The following is a 15,910-nucleotide window of genomic DNA, read 5'->3' on the forward strand; positions in this document are numbered from 1 at the left end:
CTGGATCCCATACAAAACATCACAAGACTTAAGTGTGGACCCACCTATCCCTTCTCCCCGCCCCACTCTCTCCTTTCAGTGAGGTCAGACACCCTCCCCCACCCCTTAGCCCCCCAAACGCTAAAGCCTCTGATACAGGTGCCTCGTCCCTTAGTGCAGCCTCCCCCTGCAAGTCACTTCATTCCTACCCTGACAGTCCCCTCCCCACATGCCCCCCACCTTTTCTCCCTCAGCCAACAGGCCCCGCCCACTCCTTTCCCATCCTCATTAAGCCCCTCCCCCAGGCTGTCTCCCCAGTACCACTGGGCCACTCCCCTCCCCTGCTAGGACCTTCCCCGCACAGACCCTGCCCCTTGCCCTAGGGACCTCAGTCCCCCGCCCACACGCCTCCGGCGACTCCTCGCCCTCTCACGCAAGCCCCGCCCCACACGCTCTAGCGTGGCCCGCGCTTCCACCCCTGTGCCGCGGTGAGTCCGGCGACGCAGGCGCGTCATTCCCCTCCCCCTCCCCCGTACACCGCATGCGGCCCCGCCCTGTCCAGGTGACGCCGCTGCCCCGCGCCCCGCCCCGGCGCTGTGGGTGAGGTCAGTGCGGTGCGCCCGCGCTCTTGGCCAGGCCCCGCCGCAGAGTGGGGAGGAGGCGCTGAGAGCCGCCGCCCGGCCGGGCCCTGTCAGGGAAGGAGCCAGGCGGGCCGGCCGCACCGAGGCCATGGAGCTGGCGGACGGCGTGGTGTACCAGGAAGACCCGGGCGGCCCAGGCCCCGCCATGATGTCGGAGCGGGTGTCGGGGCTGGCGGGCTCCATCTACCGCGAGTTCGAGCGGCTGATCGGGCGCTACGACGAGGAGGTGGTGGCCGAGCTGATGCCGCTGGTGGTGGCGGTGCTGGAGAACCTGGACTCGGTGTGCGCGCACAGCCAGGAGGCCAGCGTGGAGCTGGAGCTGCTGCGGGACGACAACGAGCAGCTGCTCACCCAGTACGAGCGCGAGAAGGCGCTGCGCAAGCAGGCCGAGGAGGTGAGGGGGCCGCGGGGTCGGGGGCTGCTCGCAGGGACGAGCTAGCGGCGGCGCTGGGCGAGGGTGCGGGACTGGCCCGTGGCACAGCTGAGGGGACCGGGCCGCCCTACTGGCTCGGCAGGACCTGGGAGGTGGGGCCGCTAGAGCAAGCCGAGGAGGGCGGGGGAGCCGGGCTCGGATGCTCCTGGGATACAGCAATATAAGGGTCGCGGTAGGGTGAGAGGCCGACGCGGTCCGGGGCCGGCTGTATGTTTCCTAAGTCTAGTTTCCTTTCCTGGGAGTGGGATGGAGGCTTCGAGCTCCTTCTCCCGGGACTCGCTGCCACCTCGTAGGGCGAAGTGCAGGGTGCTTTAACATCCTCTTCCCATGCTGGTGGGACGGTGGAGCTACCCCACTTCCCACCGTGCCAGAGTATTAGGCTGTAGTAGGCTGGCTTCACCTGGTTCCCATACAAGGTAGGTCACACACAGACACCCAACTTTGTACTAACTCATCTGAGGTGTAGAGATGGCCATATCATGGCTAAACGAGTGGCTTATTTGTAGGGGTAAGGAAACAGACATTTCCCCCTTTCTTCAGACTGTACTGACGCGTAGCATCCTGGTCAGAGGAATGTATTGTACATCATATTCCTTTTTTAGGAATAGACAATGCAGAGTTAGAAAATGACAGTACAGAGTTGATTACAGCAAGCTGTTTATCTCAGTCCACAGCTTCCACTCTTTTATGTGGCTCTTCTTTCTTTGGGACTCTTAAAATAACTGACTAGAATAGCACGAGAAGAGTGTTTTTCTTTTATTCACATGGGTCAGGCAGAAGAACACTATTTGCAAGAGTAATCAAGGAACCAAACGTTAAATGAATCAGTATCTTAAACTTCCCCACTGTGAATTTTCTAAAGTTAAGAAGCTCAGTAGTTATTTTTATTGTCCTTCCTTATAAATATCTTGTGTGGGTGTGACAGAAAAATGATACATTATGTGGTGTGTAGAAATCAGCAGTGCTGTTCAGGCTGTAACTCCCTGGGCTGGTGGATGGAAGCTTTAGATGAGCAGCAGGTGGCTAGAGATTGTTCAGTAGCATAGTCCTTCAGTGATGATACCACATAAAAAGCCCCATGGTTGGGTGTGTCAAGGTAGATCATCCAGTTTCTTATTTCAGAGAGTAAAAATCTGTAAAGCATCCCTTGTGTAAAAGTGTCAAACAATATTGTCCCGCACTGTTGCTTTAATTATTTCCTCCAACACACTGTCTCTCCAAAATTGGAGTGAAACCATCATCCTTAATTTAGCCAACTGCCTTAAAAATAGTCCCTGTCCAGACATAGACTTCTTGTCCTGCACTCACCTTCATGTTCTTTACTTTCTGTTGTTTTGAAAACTGAAAAGCATTGTTACTGAAAGTAGTCTTTGTCCGTACTAGTGTTGTCTCTTTTTTAACTTAGAAAAAGTTGTTTTACAAGCCTAGTAAAATTAACCCTGTAGTGCAATGCAAATAATTCTAAAATCGTGTGAAAAAAGGTTAAGGTACAAATTGCTACAGGTCACACTTGAACAGGCAAGAAGACTACAAAACAAAGGATGTTTATTATAAAATTATAAAGAAATACAGTATGAATACACACATCTTTGCTCTAAAGACTTGCATCTAGTTTTTGTCCAAACCAATAAAAAGAATGATACATTTCTATACCAGATTTGCAAAATTAATTGCTCATTAACTACCAAGGGAATCAGTTTATTGATAGGTGATTGAATTTCACTTTATTATCAAGGTGAAAAGGAAGAGGGGGTATTTGACTTATTTTCATGGACTGGTAAAGTTTCATGACTATATTGCAAGGATGGTTCATACTTAGATGGAATATGAAAAAAAGGGTCTCAGCAACATGGAGCAGAAACTATAACAAAGCTCAGGAACAAAATGTGATGTTTCAGCTCTTATGGACTTTTCAGAGGTGCGCACGTGTAGGTATATTTATGGCAGTATAGTAGTGTTCTATTTCTATAAGACAATTGAGGTGACCAATATAATGTAGACTAAAATTGTTACTCAGTTGCAGCAAAAGTCCTTATTGGTAGTCGCTGAAACTGCAACTAACTTTAAGGCAATGTTTTCAAATGTGAACACACTGATTGTCCTTTCAACATGAACACACACCTGTAGTACTCACAGGCCATTTTCAATTACTCCATTAACACATGCATGATAAATTAAAAAATGCATGATACAGTCAAAGATGTATATGCATTTTCCAAATGCAGTCATAGCACCCATTTTTTAATATTTGGTACTAATGCAAAGATGCTTCTACAAAAGGGTAACCAGCAGAAATAAAATGAGGGGGAAGGTACATGAGTTGCAGATTCGTACTATTGCTTTCTTTTAAAGGGCAATTTTTTAACAAATGGTTGGCTTTGATAGTCCTTTGACTTATTTGGGTGAACTCTTCTGTTGCTTGATTGACCTAATGCTTAAGATATTTTTCCATATTCTCTACTAAAAACCTGGTATTGCTTGGCTTCCCAACTTTTGACTATTCTGAATAATTCTCTCCCCCTTTCTCGCTATCATTATAGGAATTTTTTTCTTTGGCGTAGCTTGATGATGAATATTCATGTTGTTTCTTAACTCAGAACCTTTTTTGCCTCACTGTTCTTTAATCAGTACGCTCCCATTTTTGTTGTATTTCTTCCTCATTAGCATTGTGTGACATGATGCGAGTTGTGATTGTGGGTTTCTTTTGGTAATGATTTCCAAAAATGAGAAGTTAAAATCTGCTTCTTTTATCTATTCTTTGGGTGCCAGTCATTTCTTCAATGACTGATGCATGTGATCAGTTTTCATAATCAGTAAGAAGCTGCCTGCATAACTTTATTCATAAAAAGAAAAGGAGTACGTGTGGCACCTTAGAGACTAACCAATTTATTTGAGCATAAGCTTTTGTGAGCTACAGCTCACTTCATCGGATGCATCAAATAAATTGGTTAGTCTCTAAGGTGCCACAAGTACTCCTTTTCTTTTTGCCAATACAGACTAACACGGCTGTTACTCTGAAACTTTATTCATGTGATGTTTGTTCAGTTTCCTGGTTTAACATGAAAATTGAGAAGATGGGATATCTGGATATTTTGCCAGTGTTTTGCATGTGACTGCTGTGTGACCTTTTATATTTACAAAATGAGCATTAGGAAAATTTGTTAATAAAGGTTCCAGTATAGTCTAAGTAACAAGCAACAAAGAAATGAGGAAGAGGAAGAAAAGAACTTTTATGTTGCTGTGTCTTATAAATATACTTCTGATTGTACTTCCTGGAGGAGCACACAGGTCTATGTTTAGCTATGGGGAGGTGGCAGAAAAGTTTTACGGGAGCTTTGAGTCACATGATTGCTTAATGTTACTACTGGGCTTAAAAACAGCACAACAGCCACAAGCAGTTTCTTTCAGCAAAGAAACATTTATCTGGGGTTTGGGTTTATAGACTTGCCCCATAACTTATTAAATGAACCTATTATTGAAACCTGACGTCTTTAATACATTTTTTTTTTGTAGGCATGAAAAGGGAATTAGTTTCCAGCTTCCCATTGAATGGGTTTAAGTATTGTAGACTAATTAGAAATAGTGAGGAAGATAATGGCTAAAGTTTTTCTGCTTAGGATTTCAGGTTAACAGTGTTAAATATTTAAAATTACTCTTATTCAGCAGTGAGCAAACTCAAATACTCTAACTTTTACAAGAGTAGAACTCTTATCCAGATTTGACATTTTGAATGTCACATACTTTCAATGTGTAGTTTTTGATCTATGATAAGTAGTAAGCAAGTGAATGGAGCATGAATCTGAGTGCCAGGAACTTATGGTCCACCCCTGGTTTTGCTGTTGATATACTGAGGTGTTGGGCAAGTCACTTAAATACCTTCTTTATTTTGCAGTGTGCAAAATGGGAAATATAACTGTCTTTCGTGAGTGTTGTGAAGATTAATACCTAGAAAGTGCTTTGAAGAAGTATTAAGTGTTAGTGTAATTTAACCACTAAAACCAAGGAGTGGCTTTACATGGCATGTTGAATTGCTGTTATGTTCATCTAAATTTTGGGGAATGCTTGCTACAAATTGATATTTTGTAAAATGTCATTTGATAGAATTGTTGAAGTTGGTCCTCAGTTCACTTCTAAAGGAATGTTATCTTGAAATCTAGTCACTTTTAAAAGTTAAAAGTAGTTTAAGCTGAGCTGCCTTGCCAATTTCTGTGGCTTTGCAATAACTTCCCTATTTTTGAAAATGTTGTTTATTCCCTCCGCTTTTGCTGTGTGGAAGATCTACATAAACAGGGGAAACTGACTACACAGGGAAATAGCAACTCGGAGACTGCATAGTGCTGTCAGATGCAAAAAGTAAACTTGAGAGAAATGTCTGTTTTTCTCTAATCTCCCAGTTATGTTCATGTTAGGTGTTACTTGTAACAATATGGGCAAAAATAGAAATAAGTTGGTACTGTCCCTTTGAATAACTTCACCTATTTTGAATATTCTTTTGTTTCGTAGGTGAATATTCTTTTGTTTTGGATAGAACATAATTCCCCTTGAATAGAACTTGGGTCCTTAGCATCTCTTTAGATTGTCCAGTGTAAATCTTTAAAACAGCAGTGGAATGACCAAGAGAATTACCTTTAACTAGTTAAAAAACCAGCCAAACAAGCAAACAAAACCACAACAACCTTAATTTGAAAACTGATGTGTTTTTTTTTAACTAAGTCCTGAGCAGCTCCAGAAGAAATTGTGTAAAAGGATGAAAAACTAGATCTATATTTGGTTTTATGTGCGGTGATGACATTAAAATGGAAATAAAAACAGCTGTTGATTCAGAAGTAAAATTGTTGCTAATCTTTTGCACTCATGTGACACGTGATTTCAGGAAATCGTGTCAAATAGAAGCAAATTAACAGTGATGTTGCAGTTGTATTTATACCTATTCTTGCCCATTTTCTTTTGCTTACTTTAATGTGGTGCTGTAGAAGCAGTTACAAAAGTGCAAGTTGTATATTTCTGGTTTTTGGTCATGTTTTTACACCATATATTTCACTAGTGAATATTACTAAAACAAAGGGAAATAGTTAAACTGTTCACTCCCTCTTCCAGCAGTTCATCGGAATACTGGTATAAACTAATAAGTTTAAATATGAACTCCCTTCATTAAAGCAGAGAACCACAAAACACATTTACTTGTCTTTCAGCATCGGCTGTTCTTGCATCTCTTAGCATTTTGCTCCAAGCGCTGTCATATGAACAGCATTGAGTCCTATGATAGCCATATAACAGCTTATATGAAAGCACTTCAAGTTTATAGTATGAATAGAAAACAGTGCATTTAGGTAATTTGGCTTAATCAGAATTTCTTGCTGGTTGGTCTGTATTAAATTTCTTGCTGCATTGGTCTGTAGAAATAAAGTGCTTTCATAAAGTGTTATGAATTCTCTCTCTATTTCCCTTTATAGATAATCTAAAATTTGATGATAGATCATAAAAGTTAGATGTAAACAATTGTGAACAAGCTATTTCAATGCAATATTTGTGGGGAATAGTCTCGAGACAGTCAACTTTGACATGATATTTTTGAAAAGCTACTTGTTCACACAGGAGTCCTATATCAACCTCATCTTAATAGATCATCATGTGGACCACTTGTCTTCCCAACTTCTCATTAATCTCATTCATAATCGTATATCATCCCTGTTTGAACTACAGCAATTGCTTGTGTGGACGAGTAATATTGGTAAAGAATAGGCCGCTCTTTGCAATTGGAAACAAGGAGTGCCATAAGACCTGCCAGCTCTTAGGTCCATAAGAATGAGCTCCCTGGGCCACCAGTGCTCCATGTGTGACAGCATGAGGATTGATGATTTAAGTGAAATTGCAGTGAGGTCAAGGAGTCTGTCACTGAAAGGAGCCTCCATATGTATAGAGGCCCCTGTTTCCTATTGTCATTAGATCAGAAATATAGAGAAAACTCAGCTTTCTCCTATGGGAAGGAGAGTGCGCTTTTTTGGTCTGTTTTCTGAGGTGGTATGCTTTCCCTACAGATGTAACTTCTGTGGTTTTTAAAGTCCACCCTTTTTTTAGACCGTTGGAGCAGTTCAAGTACAATCATTTGAACTGGAAAGGTACTTTTGAGTAGTTAGAACTTCACCTATCACTTTCATTTTTTTTTTGTCATCGACTTTAGAAGTCCATTACCTACAAAATATGCTGAGTGAATTTCACCCTGTGCAGAGGGTAAGCACAAGACCTATGCACTGCCAAAGACCTACGGGTCTTGTGCTCACTCTATGCATAGCTTTGAATTTAGTTTATTATGCATACTTCTGCATCTGATTTACTTCCTCCTGCTGATCTCACTTCCACACATCACAGTCAGGAGATGGGGGGGGAAAAACATTTTCAGAAGATAAGACCGCACCCTTTCTGTAACCGTTTTAGCTGTCTGGCTTTAGGTTATTTTCTGTTATCTTCGTTATTATATATGCTGAATACTAGAATATGTAACCATACATTGAATTAGTTACTATGAAATGAGGCTAGTAACTGGACTATTTTATTATTACTTTCCAGCCATCCCTGAAAGAATCAAAACAAGTTAGTTAGAACTTTAAGTGTTATGTACAGTGTAGCTACAATAAAGCATTGCTTGTTGGACACTTGTGATATTGGAACTACAACTTGGTTCATCACAGTACTCCCACAGTTTGCATATAATACCATTACTGTACTGTTATACTTAAATTACTCATGCGTCCATTTGTGTGAACAATGAAGACTAACGTTACCTGAAACAACTGAACTAGAACTTTAACTTTCATTAAACACTTTTAGCTTGCATGTCTTTAACTCCCAATTTAAAACTTTGCTATGCATGTTAAGACTGCTGTGTCCATCCCCCCACTCAGTATTAAAGTTAATTAGAGTTGTATGTGAGAGTTGATTAAGCATAATGTACACATGGCCATTTTTAATCATTGTATGAGGGAGACAACACAGATAGTGGATTACTTGGCCTAGCCGCCACACCTGTATGACAGCATGGGATTTTAGCTGCTAGTAGAAATTAATTTTGCATAAATGCCTATAAAGGAATTGGACTCAGATCATAAACTTATCTCCTAGGCTATTGAATAGTAATAACTATTAGATGGAAAGGCTAGTATTAAAAAAATTGATTCCTGGATGTAATTCTAACTGGATGGCAGCAGTACTGCTGGCATTTGTTCCTTAACACACACTTCCTGTTTTTCCTCTTTCCCATTCCCACTTGTGTTCAGTCCCTCTTACAAAGGATTTTAGGATGCTCAGTAGCTGCGTGTGATCATACTTTGTGCTGGAAGGTAAGTATCTATGGTTAGGAAGGGCCAGAGTGGTTGTAGAGGACTAAGTTATCTTAAAAAGAAAAGGAGTACTTGTGGCATCTTAGAGACTAACAAATTTATTTGAGCATAAGCTTTCGTGAGCTACAGCTCACTTCATCGGATGCTCAAATAAATTTTAGTGTCTAAGGCGCCACAAGTACTCCTTTTCTTTTTGCGAATACAGACTAACACGGCTGCTACTCTAAAATAAGTTATCTTAGTTTACTTGGCACTGCTCTAAAGTTTTTTCGATTACACCTTATTGGCCAAGTGATCAAGGGAAATTAATTTGGACAGAATGCTCCAAAAATCAACACTGGAATGCTACATAAGGTAAATGGCATACTGTGTGCTCACTATAAACTTAAACTGTAAATGTTATTCAAGTGTGATTCGTAGATTCTCTTCTGTTTTATAAACTCTTTACTACACAAGTTTCCTGTGAAGTGCAAACTTCTGGGCTCCCACGCTTTGCTTTCTATCTTCAGGAGTGGAAGTCAGTCTGAGAATAGTTTATGGAAATGAAGCTGTTCTATTTATGATCCTATAAAACTATGGTTATGATCCTAGGTGTTACAACATGAGGACTAGTAGTCTGGCTGATGATTAAGATGTTGGTAGTTGAATTACTCACCTTTCTTTATCCGGTCTTCAAGACTTGTTGCATGTTAGCTCTTCTATAGCCTAGTATAGCCTAGATAACAAATAGGTACTGTTTCCAATACTTCATATTTTACTCTTTGTAAAACAGGTTGGCTTATGAAGAATTTATTCTACTTAAGAGAATAGGATTAATTTTCTACACTTCATGTAAATCCAGAATGGGTGTTGACTCAGTATTGATCTGAAAGTGACACACAATGCTTAATAGTTAGAGGGCAGTGCATTATCATGTTGTCAGAGCATTGTTGCTTGTTGTACTACAGTAGGGGCTGGGAAGGAAAAACTTGCATTAGAAGTCCCGTGGAGCTCCTCACACTTCGTCCGGTATATGGACAGAACTGAACAGATTTAGAGGCAGGAAGGTGGTAAGGTTTACATCTTTAAAAGCAAAAAAGCCACTTTGTTGGAGTAGAAAGAAAAATGTCTATAGTTACATGTAAAAGGTAAGAGGAAGTAGAGGAGCCCAACTTGCAGATTTGGTCACCCTAATTTAGGTACCTTAAGACTTTGAAAAATGGGTACCTAGTTAGAACTACTGTTCAGTACCTAAAATGTTTGAAGTTCTGCAGCTTAGTGTTTCAGGAAAAGTAATTAACTACTAATTACTTCTATAATAAAGTAAACTACTATATATTCTTCTTAATAAAAGTTAAGCTAGGATTTTCAAAAAGGCCTGAGGGAGTTAGCTACCCACTTCCTTTGAATTTGTGAGGTTTAGGGGACTAACTTTGGCTTCTTTGAAAATCCTAACCTTGCTGCTCAGTGTCTAACCACAGTATTGAATATTTTATTTGTTTTTTGTCAGAAATTCATTGAATTTGAAGATTCTCAAGAACAAGAAAAAAAGGACTTACAGACCCGAGTGGAATCATTAGAATCACAAACACGACAGCTTGAACTGAAAGCAAAAAATTATGCTGATCAAAGTAAGTAGAAATGGCTTATTGTGCTGTAACTGCACTCTGATTACATTATGACTTCAGAATGTTAATTTTTCACTCTAATTTAGCCTACAATAGTGATACATGACAAATCTTTTTCTGATGCCTGGTCTACCACTCTTGACACACGCACTTAAACTGGCTTTAAATAAAAAGAAAAGGAATACTTGTGGCACCTTAGACACTAACAAATTTATTTGAGCATAAGTTTTCATGAGCTACAGCTCAGAAGTGAGCTGTAGCTCATGAAAGCTTATGCTCAAATAAATTTTAGTCTCTAAGGTGCCACAAGTCCTCCTTTTCTTTTTGCGAATACAGACTAACACGGCTGCTACTCTAAAACCTAGCTTTAAATGTTGTTCCACCTGTAACTAGGACAGAAGTTTAGATGCTAACACATCTTGTTCTGATGATTCCTTTATCCTCCTACTCTCTGACACAACACTACCTTCATTTTCCATAACTCTTTTCAGGTCAGGGTATAAGTCTTAAGCTATTGCTATACTAGAGAGCTTACAGTGATGTAGCTGCATCGGTGCAGCTGTGTCACTGTAAGCTCTCTGGTGTAGCCGCTCTAAGCTAACGGGAGAGTGCTCTCCCATCGACTTAATCCATCCCCAGTTAGCGGGGTCAGCGAAGCTGATGGGCGAAGCTCTCCCCCTGACATAGCGCTGTCCACACCAGCGCTTAGGTTGGTGTAATTTGTCATTTGGTGGTGGGTTATTCACACCCCTTGTGACGTAAGTTATACCGACCTAAGGGGTAGTGTCGACATAGCCTTAGTGCGCAAAAAGCGTTACGCAGTCCAGTCTATAAATTGATGTTGATTACTGACTCCTTCCACTTTGCTTTTAAGAGGACTCTTAGACCCCCCGCAGTAGTGTAGACGAGCCCTATCTAAGATACACAACTTCAGCTATGTACTTGGATCTACTTACCGTGGTGTCTTCACTGCAGTAAGTCGACAGCTGACGCTCTCCCGTTGGCTTGGCTTGCGCTTCTTCTCATTCTGGTGGAGTACTGGAGTCGACGGGAGACTGCTCATCAGTCGATAGAGTAGATGCGATAAATCAACATATAGATGCGATAAATTGACCCCTGCTCGATTGACCCGCTGCCCGCCAATCTGGTGGGTAGTGTAGACAAGCCCTTAGTGTGTGAGGCATGTGTAAATAACCAAACTTTTTTTTGCGGGGGTTGGTGACCGAACTGAAAAATAAAGGTTTTTGTTTTGTATTGATGTGAAGTGAAATGAAATACTTCAGAATTTTTTGACACAAGTCAAAAATTCATGTTTCATTTGACCTAAAATGAAACATTTTGATTTTGTTTTCAGTTTTTATACTTTTCATAATTTTTTAATAAACTTGAAGTAAAATTTGAAATGAAGTCATAACATTTTGTTTAGAAAATATCAATCAAACATGCTGACTTTTTTGGACTGAAACAATTGGTGGGATTGGTTGACCTAAATTTTCAATTTTTGGCAAAAAAGTTTAATCTGAAAATTTTCCCCCATCTTTGCTCTTTATTGGAATCTCCTGCTTCAACCTTGCTTCTTTGAGAATGTCAGTTGTCTGCTGAGAGATCATTTCCACTCTCCCGGGCTCTAGCTATGAAGACCTTTCAGGGTGTGTTTGGTGCTGGGCCCTAGCCTGTGGCCTGCTGAAAGATTAGAATAAATTCTAGACTGACCTCCTTCAGAGCCCAGGGCAAAAGGTTATGTATGATAACAGGACCCAAGATGATTACATTAGAGGAGAAAATACCTTAAGTACAAAAGACCGAAACTTCGGAATGTAAGAGAAACTCACTGAAATCCCAAACAGGAGATGAGACTCCATATTTTTTCTAGAGCAATGTCTCATTTTATTCCTTAATGTGGCAGTCTTGGTGGCTTTCATTTAGGGTAGAGAAGTATTGGACCTCTCTTATTAACACCACTTTCCCGTTCACGCTCATCATAAAATGGCCATCTGTAGTTCCTCACTTCCATTTCCAATTACTACTCCTAATCCTCTCTAGTTTACTTTTCTCCTCTTGTCTCGGCTTGAGCAGGAATCTCTTGTAAGGAATGACAGGCTGCTCTTTGGAAGTTGATGGCATTTTAGGTGTGTCCATCTACCTTTTAGAGTTTGGGAAATCAGCCAGAACAGACCTCAGTAGGTTGGCAATAAGTGCAGATGCCCTAATGGTATCTATTTTTCTTCTTGTCCAGTTTGCTGGACCAGGCATGAACAGAAAATATTTTTATTACCACCATTATAAACCTTGAATTCTGGTATTTTTCCACTCTGATAATCGAAGTAATGCTTTTTGGGAGGGTGTTCTGTATTTCTGCAGCATCCAGAAGGGCAAATGTGGTGTGTCCATAGCTTCTACAAGATTCAGTATCATAAATGTGTTAAGTCATTGATAAAAAAGGGTCTGCTGGAACATTTGGAGCTGCTTAGACCATTGTCTTTCCAGGAAACAGCTATTTCAACCTATTGTTTTTCTTAAAATGTAGTATTTTGGGTTATTTTAAAGAAGCCTCAATTGCATGAAGATAAACAAATTGAAATATACTTTTTAAAATTGTATGGCATTTGCGAGTAGTTGCTGAAGTACTGAATGCAGACTTTATTTAGTCACTTGACTAACTTTCAGATATACATTCTTCCAATACAGGTCCACTAATGAAGCATCCTCCTTAGTCTAGTTTATTCTGCTGGAGGCAGAGATGTTTTGTTCTATGCTAGTTTATTATGTAAAATTACCTTAAAACACAGATGTAACTTCATTGTGGCATATTGTTGGAGTAGGAGAATAGCTGTTTGTTGTGCTAAAGTCAGTAATGTGGGAATAAGTTTACTTCTAAGTGAAATGTCATCTGAGGCTTTAGAAGTGAGAGTATCTTCACCTCTAATCCTGATTAGCCTGTTTTATAATGAGAAAAGAGGAATTGCTCAATTACTTTTCTGTCCTAAGTGCGGGATCTAGTATTTACAGAAAACTAGTTTTTAAATAAACTCTTTCACTTTAGAGGGATACTTTCTGGTAATTTAGCCCCAAAATTCACTTTTACACATTTTTCACAACCTACTAATAGAATTGTCTTCCTGAAAACTTGAAAAAATTAATTTAAATATATTTTGGCTTATGTTTTTGCTGCATTATTTCCAACACAAAGATTGTGGACTACATGAAAATGAAAATTAATTTCACTTTGATTGTTTTAGCTAACTGAAGTGCAGAAGGTTTTAAAAAAAACAAAAAACACTCCCTACAAATCATAAGTTGAAGATGAAGGATCTACAGTATTTGGTACTAGATTGATTTTAATTGATTTGTGTTTTGTCTAGACTACTGTTAAATGTCCCAAGATTGTTTTAATCTAGTGGTGTTCATAGCATAGGTATAGAAATGCTCTACAAACTCGTTAATGTGAATATTCTTTTAATGTTAACTTATCAAAATCAAGATGTGCAGTGCTTTAAAATTTGCTTAGACTGATGAAAAATGTTACATTAAAGACTTAAAAAAGGTAGTGATAGATATAGTTCCTAATGCTGGGCTACAACGCAACCTTGCCAGTCCAGATGCTATGTTACTTGGCACTAGTTCTCAATTTCCACCCTTTTAAGCAGGATGCTACTTATTAAAACACACTTTTTGTGCCATCTCCTTCCTGTCTCCTTTTGTTCCTTCTCCTCAGCCAGCTTTCTTTCTTTCATGGTGGATGATTTCTCTGTAATACTAATGAGTAATGTGTAGCTGTCTTCTCTTCATGAGTAATGTGTAGCTCTCTTTTCCTCCTCTCTCACATAAAAAATTTTACTCACAGGAAGAATGTTGCTTTTTTAGTGGCATGCATGCATCTACAGCAAGGGTAGAGATTGAAGAGCTAGGTTGTGTTGTGCTCTGAAGTGTGTAAAAGGAGGGCGATACAGATCATCTTAACTCCAGTATTCAATTTAAGAAAAACAGTTGCGGTGTTTCCAGTTTTGCTATAGTGTAATCTTTGATGAGACAAAGACCCTGCTCCTCTGTGGATTAGAATATTATGGGCGGATCTTTGCAGAGTACGTTTTGCAGGAGTACCTGCCTCAGATATGATATATTCAAACAGAGTCTTCTATAGGAATTGTCAAAGTAAACTCAGTGTCACGGACCCTGGGTAGGCTGCCCCCACTGAGACCCTCTTCCAGTCCCCTGAGTGGATCTCTTTAAAATGCTAAGCCCATGCTTCCACTTCTCTGCAGTGAGATCCTGCAATCCAGCCACTCACCCAATGGTGGTAATCTGGAGACGCAGTTGGAAACAACCTTGACTAATACAGCAGGTCCGATGAGGGCTTGTCCCGGCAAGGGTTTCCTCTTGGGAACCTGTGACAGCATACATTTGTAGGGAGACAGAAACAGCTTTTTGAAAAGAAAGTAGGATTTATTTTGCCCAAAAGGTTTGCAACAGAACAGTGAATTTAAAATAGCAGACCTACAGTCATATTTCCTTACCTAGGCTTAACCTTTCTATCCATAGCGGGGGTGAGTTTGGCTTATTCTCCATCTCTTAATTGGGAGAAAGAGCATTCATGGCTTTTAGCCTTCTCCTCCTGTCTCCAAATGTCTGACACATTCTGGTCAGCCTCTCTTAGCTCATTCAAAACCCATCTTCCTTTTCTAGTTTCTTTGAGGGGTTAGGTCTCCTTTTGGGTATATCTGCACTGCAGTAAGAGGTCTGACTGTCACATGTGTAGGCATACTTGAGGTAGCTTTGATCTAGCTAGCTTGAATATTAAAGCAGTGGAACTGTAGCAGCACAGGGTGTATGTATTAGCCTGCCAGAGCATTTTTTTTCTGATATCCTCTGTCAGAAGCTGCAGCTGTGTATAGCTGAAGAGGCTCACCTCAGGACTCTAACTCCTCCCCTGTTACCATCTGTCTAAAAAATGTGGTAGTCTAGCATTTAGACTGGTAGATCACTCCATTTATGCCTTTTTGTGCAGTTACATGAGGAAATTGTTGCCTTAATGGAGAAAGCTAGCTTCATGTCTGACCTCTTCTTAATGCTAAATTACAGCCTGTTAAAGTTGTGTCGCAGGTCCACAGCACCTTTTAAAATCAGGCCACTTCACTAATCTTTATACAATATTGGATTTCTTTAGTCAGTAGTCGTGGCACACTCAGGAATGGTGGTTAAAATTTAGTTCTACTTTTGCCTCTTAGAGCACTGATTCAGTTTTTGTTGTCTAAATTGAGTGCTCCATGTTTCACCTTTAAGGCAAGAAATATGAGGGGTTTGGAAGTGATCTGCCAAACTAATACTATTAATGTGTGTTTAAAATTTTTAACCTTAAAATAACCTACAAAAATTGAATTAAAGACTGAATATCTAACTTCAGTCTGAGTACCTGGATTTCCAAAAAGCCCTCAAACATTAATATATTTTTAAAAAATGGACTTGCTTACATTTACTATGGAATGTCTTTTTAAATCAAGATGCATTTGTTACATGTTCACAGTACATAACACCATAGAATGCCACATTTTTATACTGTTTAGTCTCTGCTATAATCAGTTTATGTATGGTTGCTTTACTACATTTAATGTGAAGACTTCTGATGTTTGTTGGGATTTGGCATCTCTAATGCAGTAGGCATATTAAGGCTATTGGAGGCAGTGCAGGCTTGGCATTCTGTTTCAGTGCCATTTCTGATAGATCAGAATAGTTACTATCTAAAACAGTTATTAGTTTTCTATTTGGAAGTTAATTCATGTTAATTGCTTGGAAAAAGGCTTGTTCTAGAAGCAGAATTTAGTACTGGTAAGTGTTTTTTGAGAGAGAATTGCATTTTGCTTTTAGAACAGCAGTCATCAGAAACATAGAATTCAAGGATTAGAAACTTGACTAGCA

General features: G+C 40.0%; 1 protein-coding gene across 3 annotated transcripts in view; it reads left to right on the plus strand.

Moving 5' to 3' along the window:
- The first annotated feature begins 579 nt into the window (after nt 1-579).
- Nucleotides 580-15,910, plus strand: part of SPAG9 (sperm associated antigen 9) — a 105,059-nt gene continuing 89,728 nt past the window's right edge. For 2 of the 3 annotated variants that reach the window (XM_074970568.1, XM_074970570.1), the window contains exons 1-2: nt 581-1,014; nt 9,880-10,000. In XM_074970568.1, coding sequence (XP_074826669.1) covers nt 709-1,014; nt 9,880-10,000 — 427 coding nt within the window. In that variant the 5' untranslated portion in view covers nt 581-708. Of the gene's footprint in view, nt 1,015-9,879; nt 10,001-15,910 lie in introns of all 3 variants that reach the window. The other variant, XM_074970569.1, reaches the window with a different exon arrangement.

This window comes from Natator depressus, chromosome 14 (assembly GCF_965152275.1).
Source record: "Natator depressus isolate rNatDep1 chromosome 14, rNatDep2.hap1, whole genome shotgun sequence".
NCBI classification, from domain to species: domain Eukaryota; kingdom Metazoa; phylum Chordata; order Testudines; family Cheloniidae; genus Natator; species Natator depressus.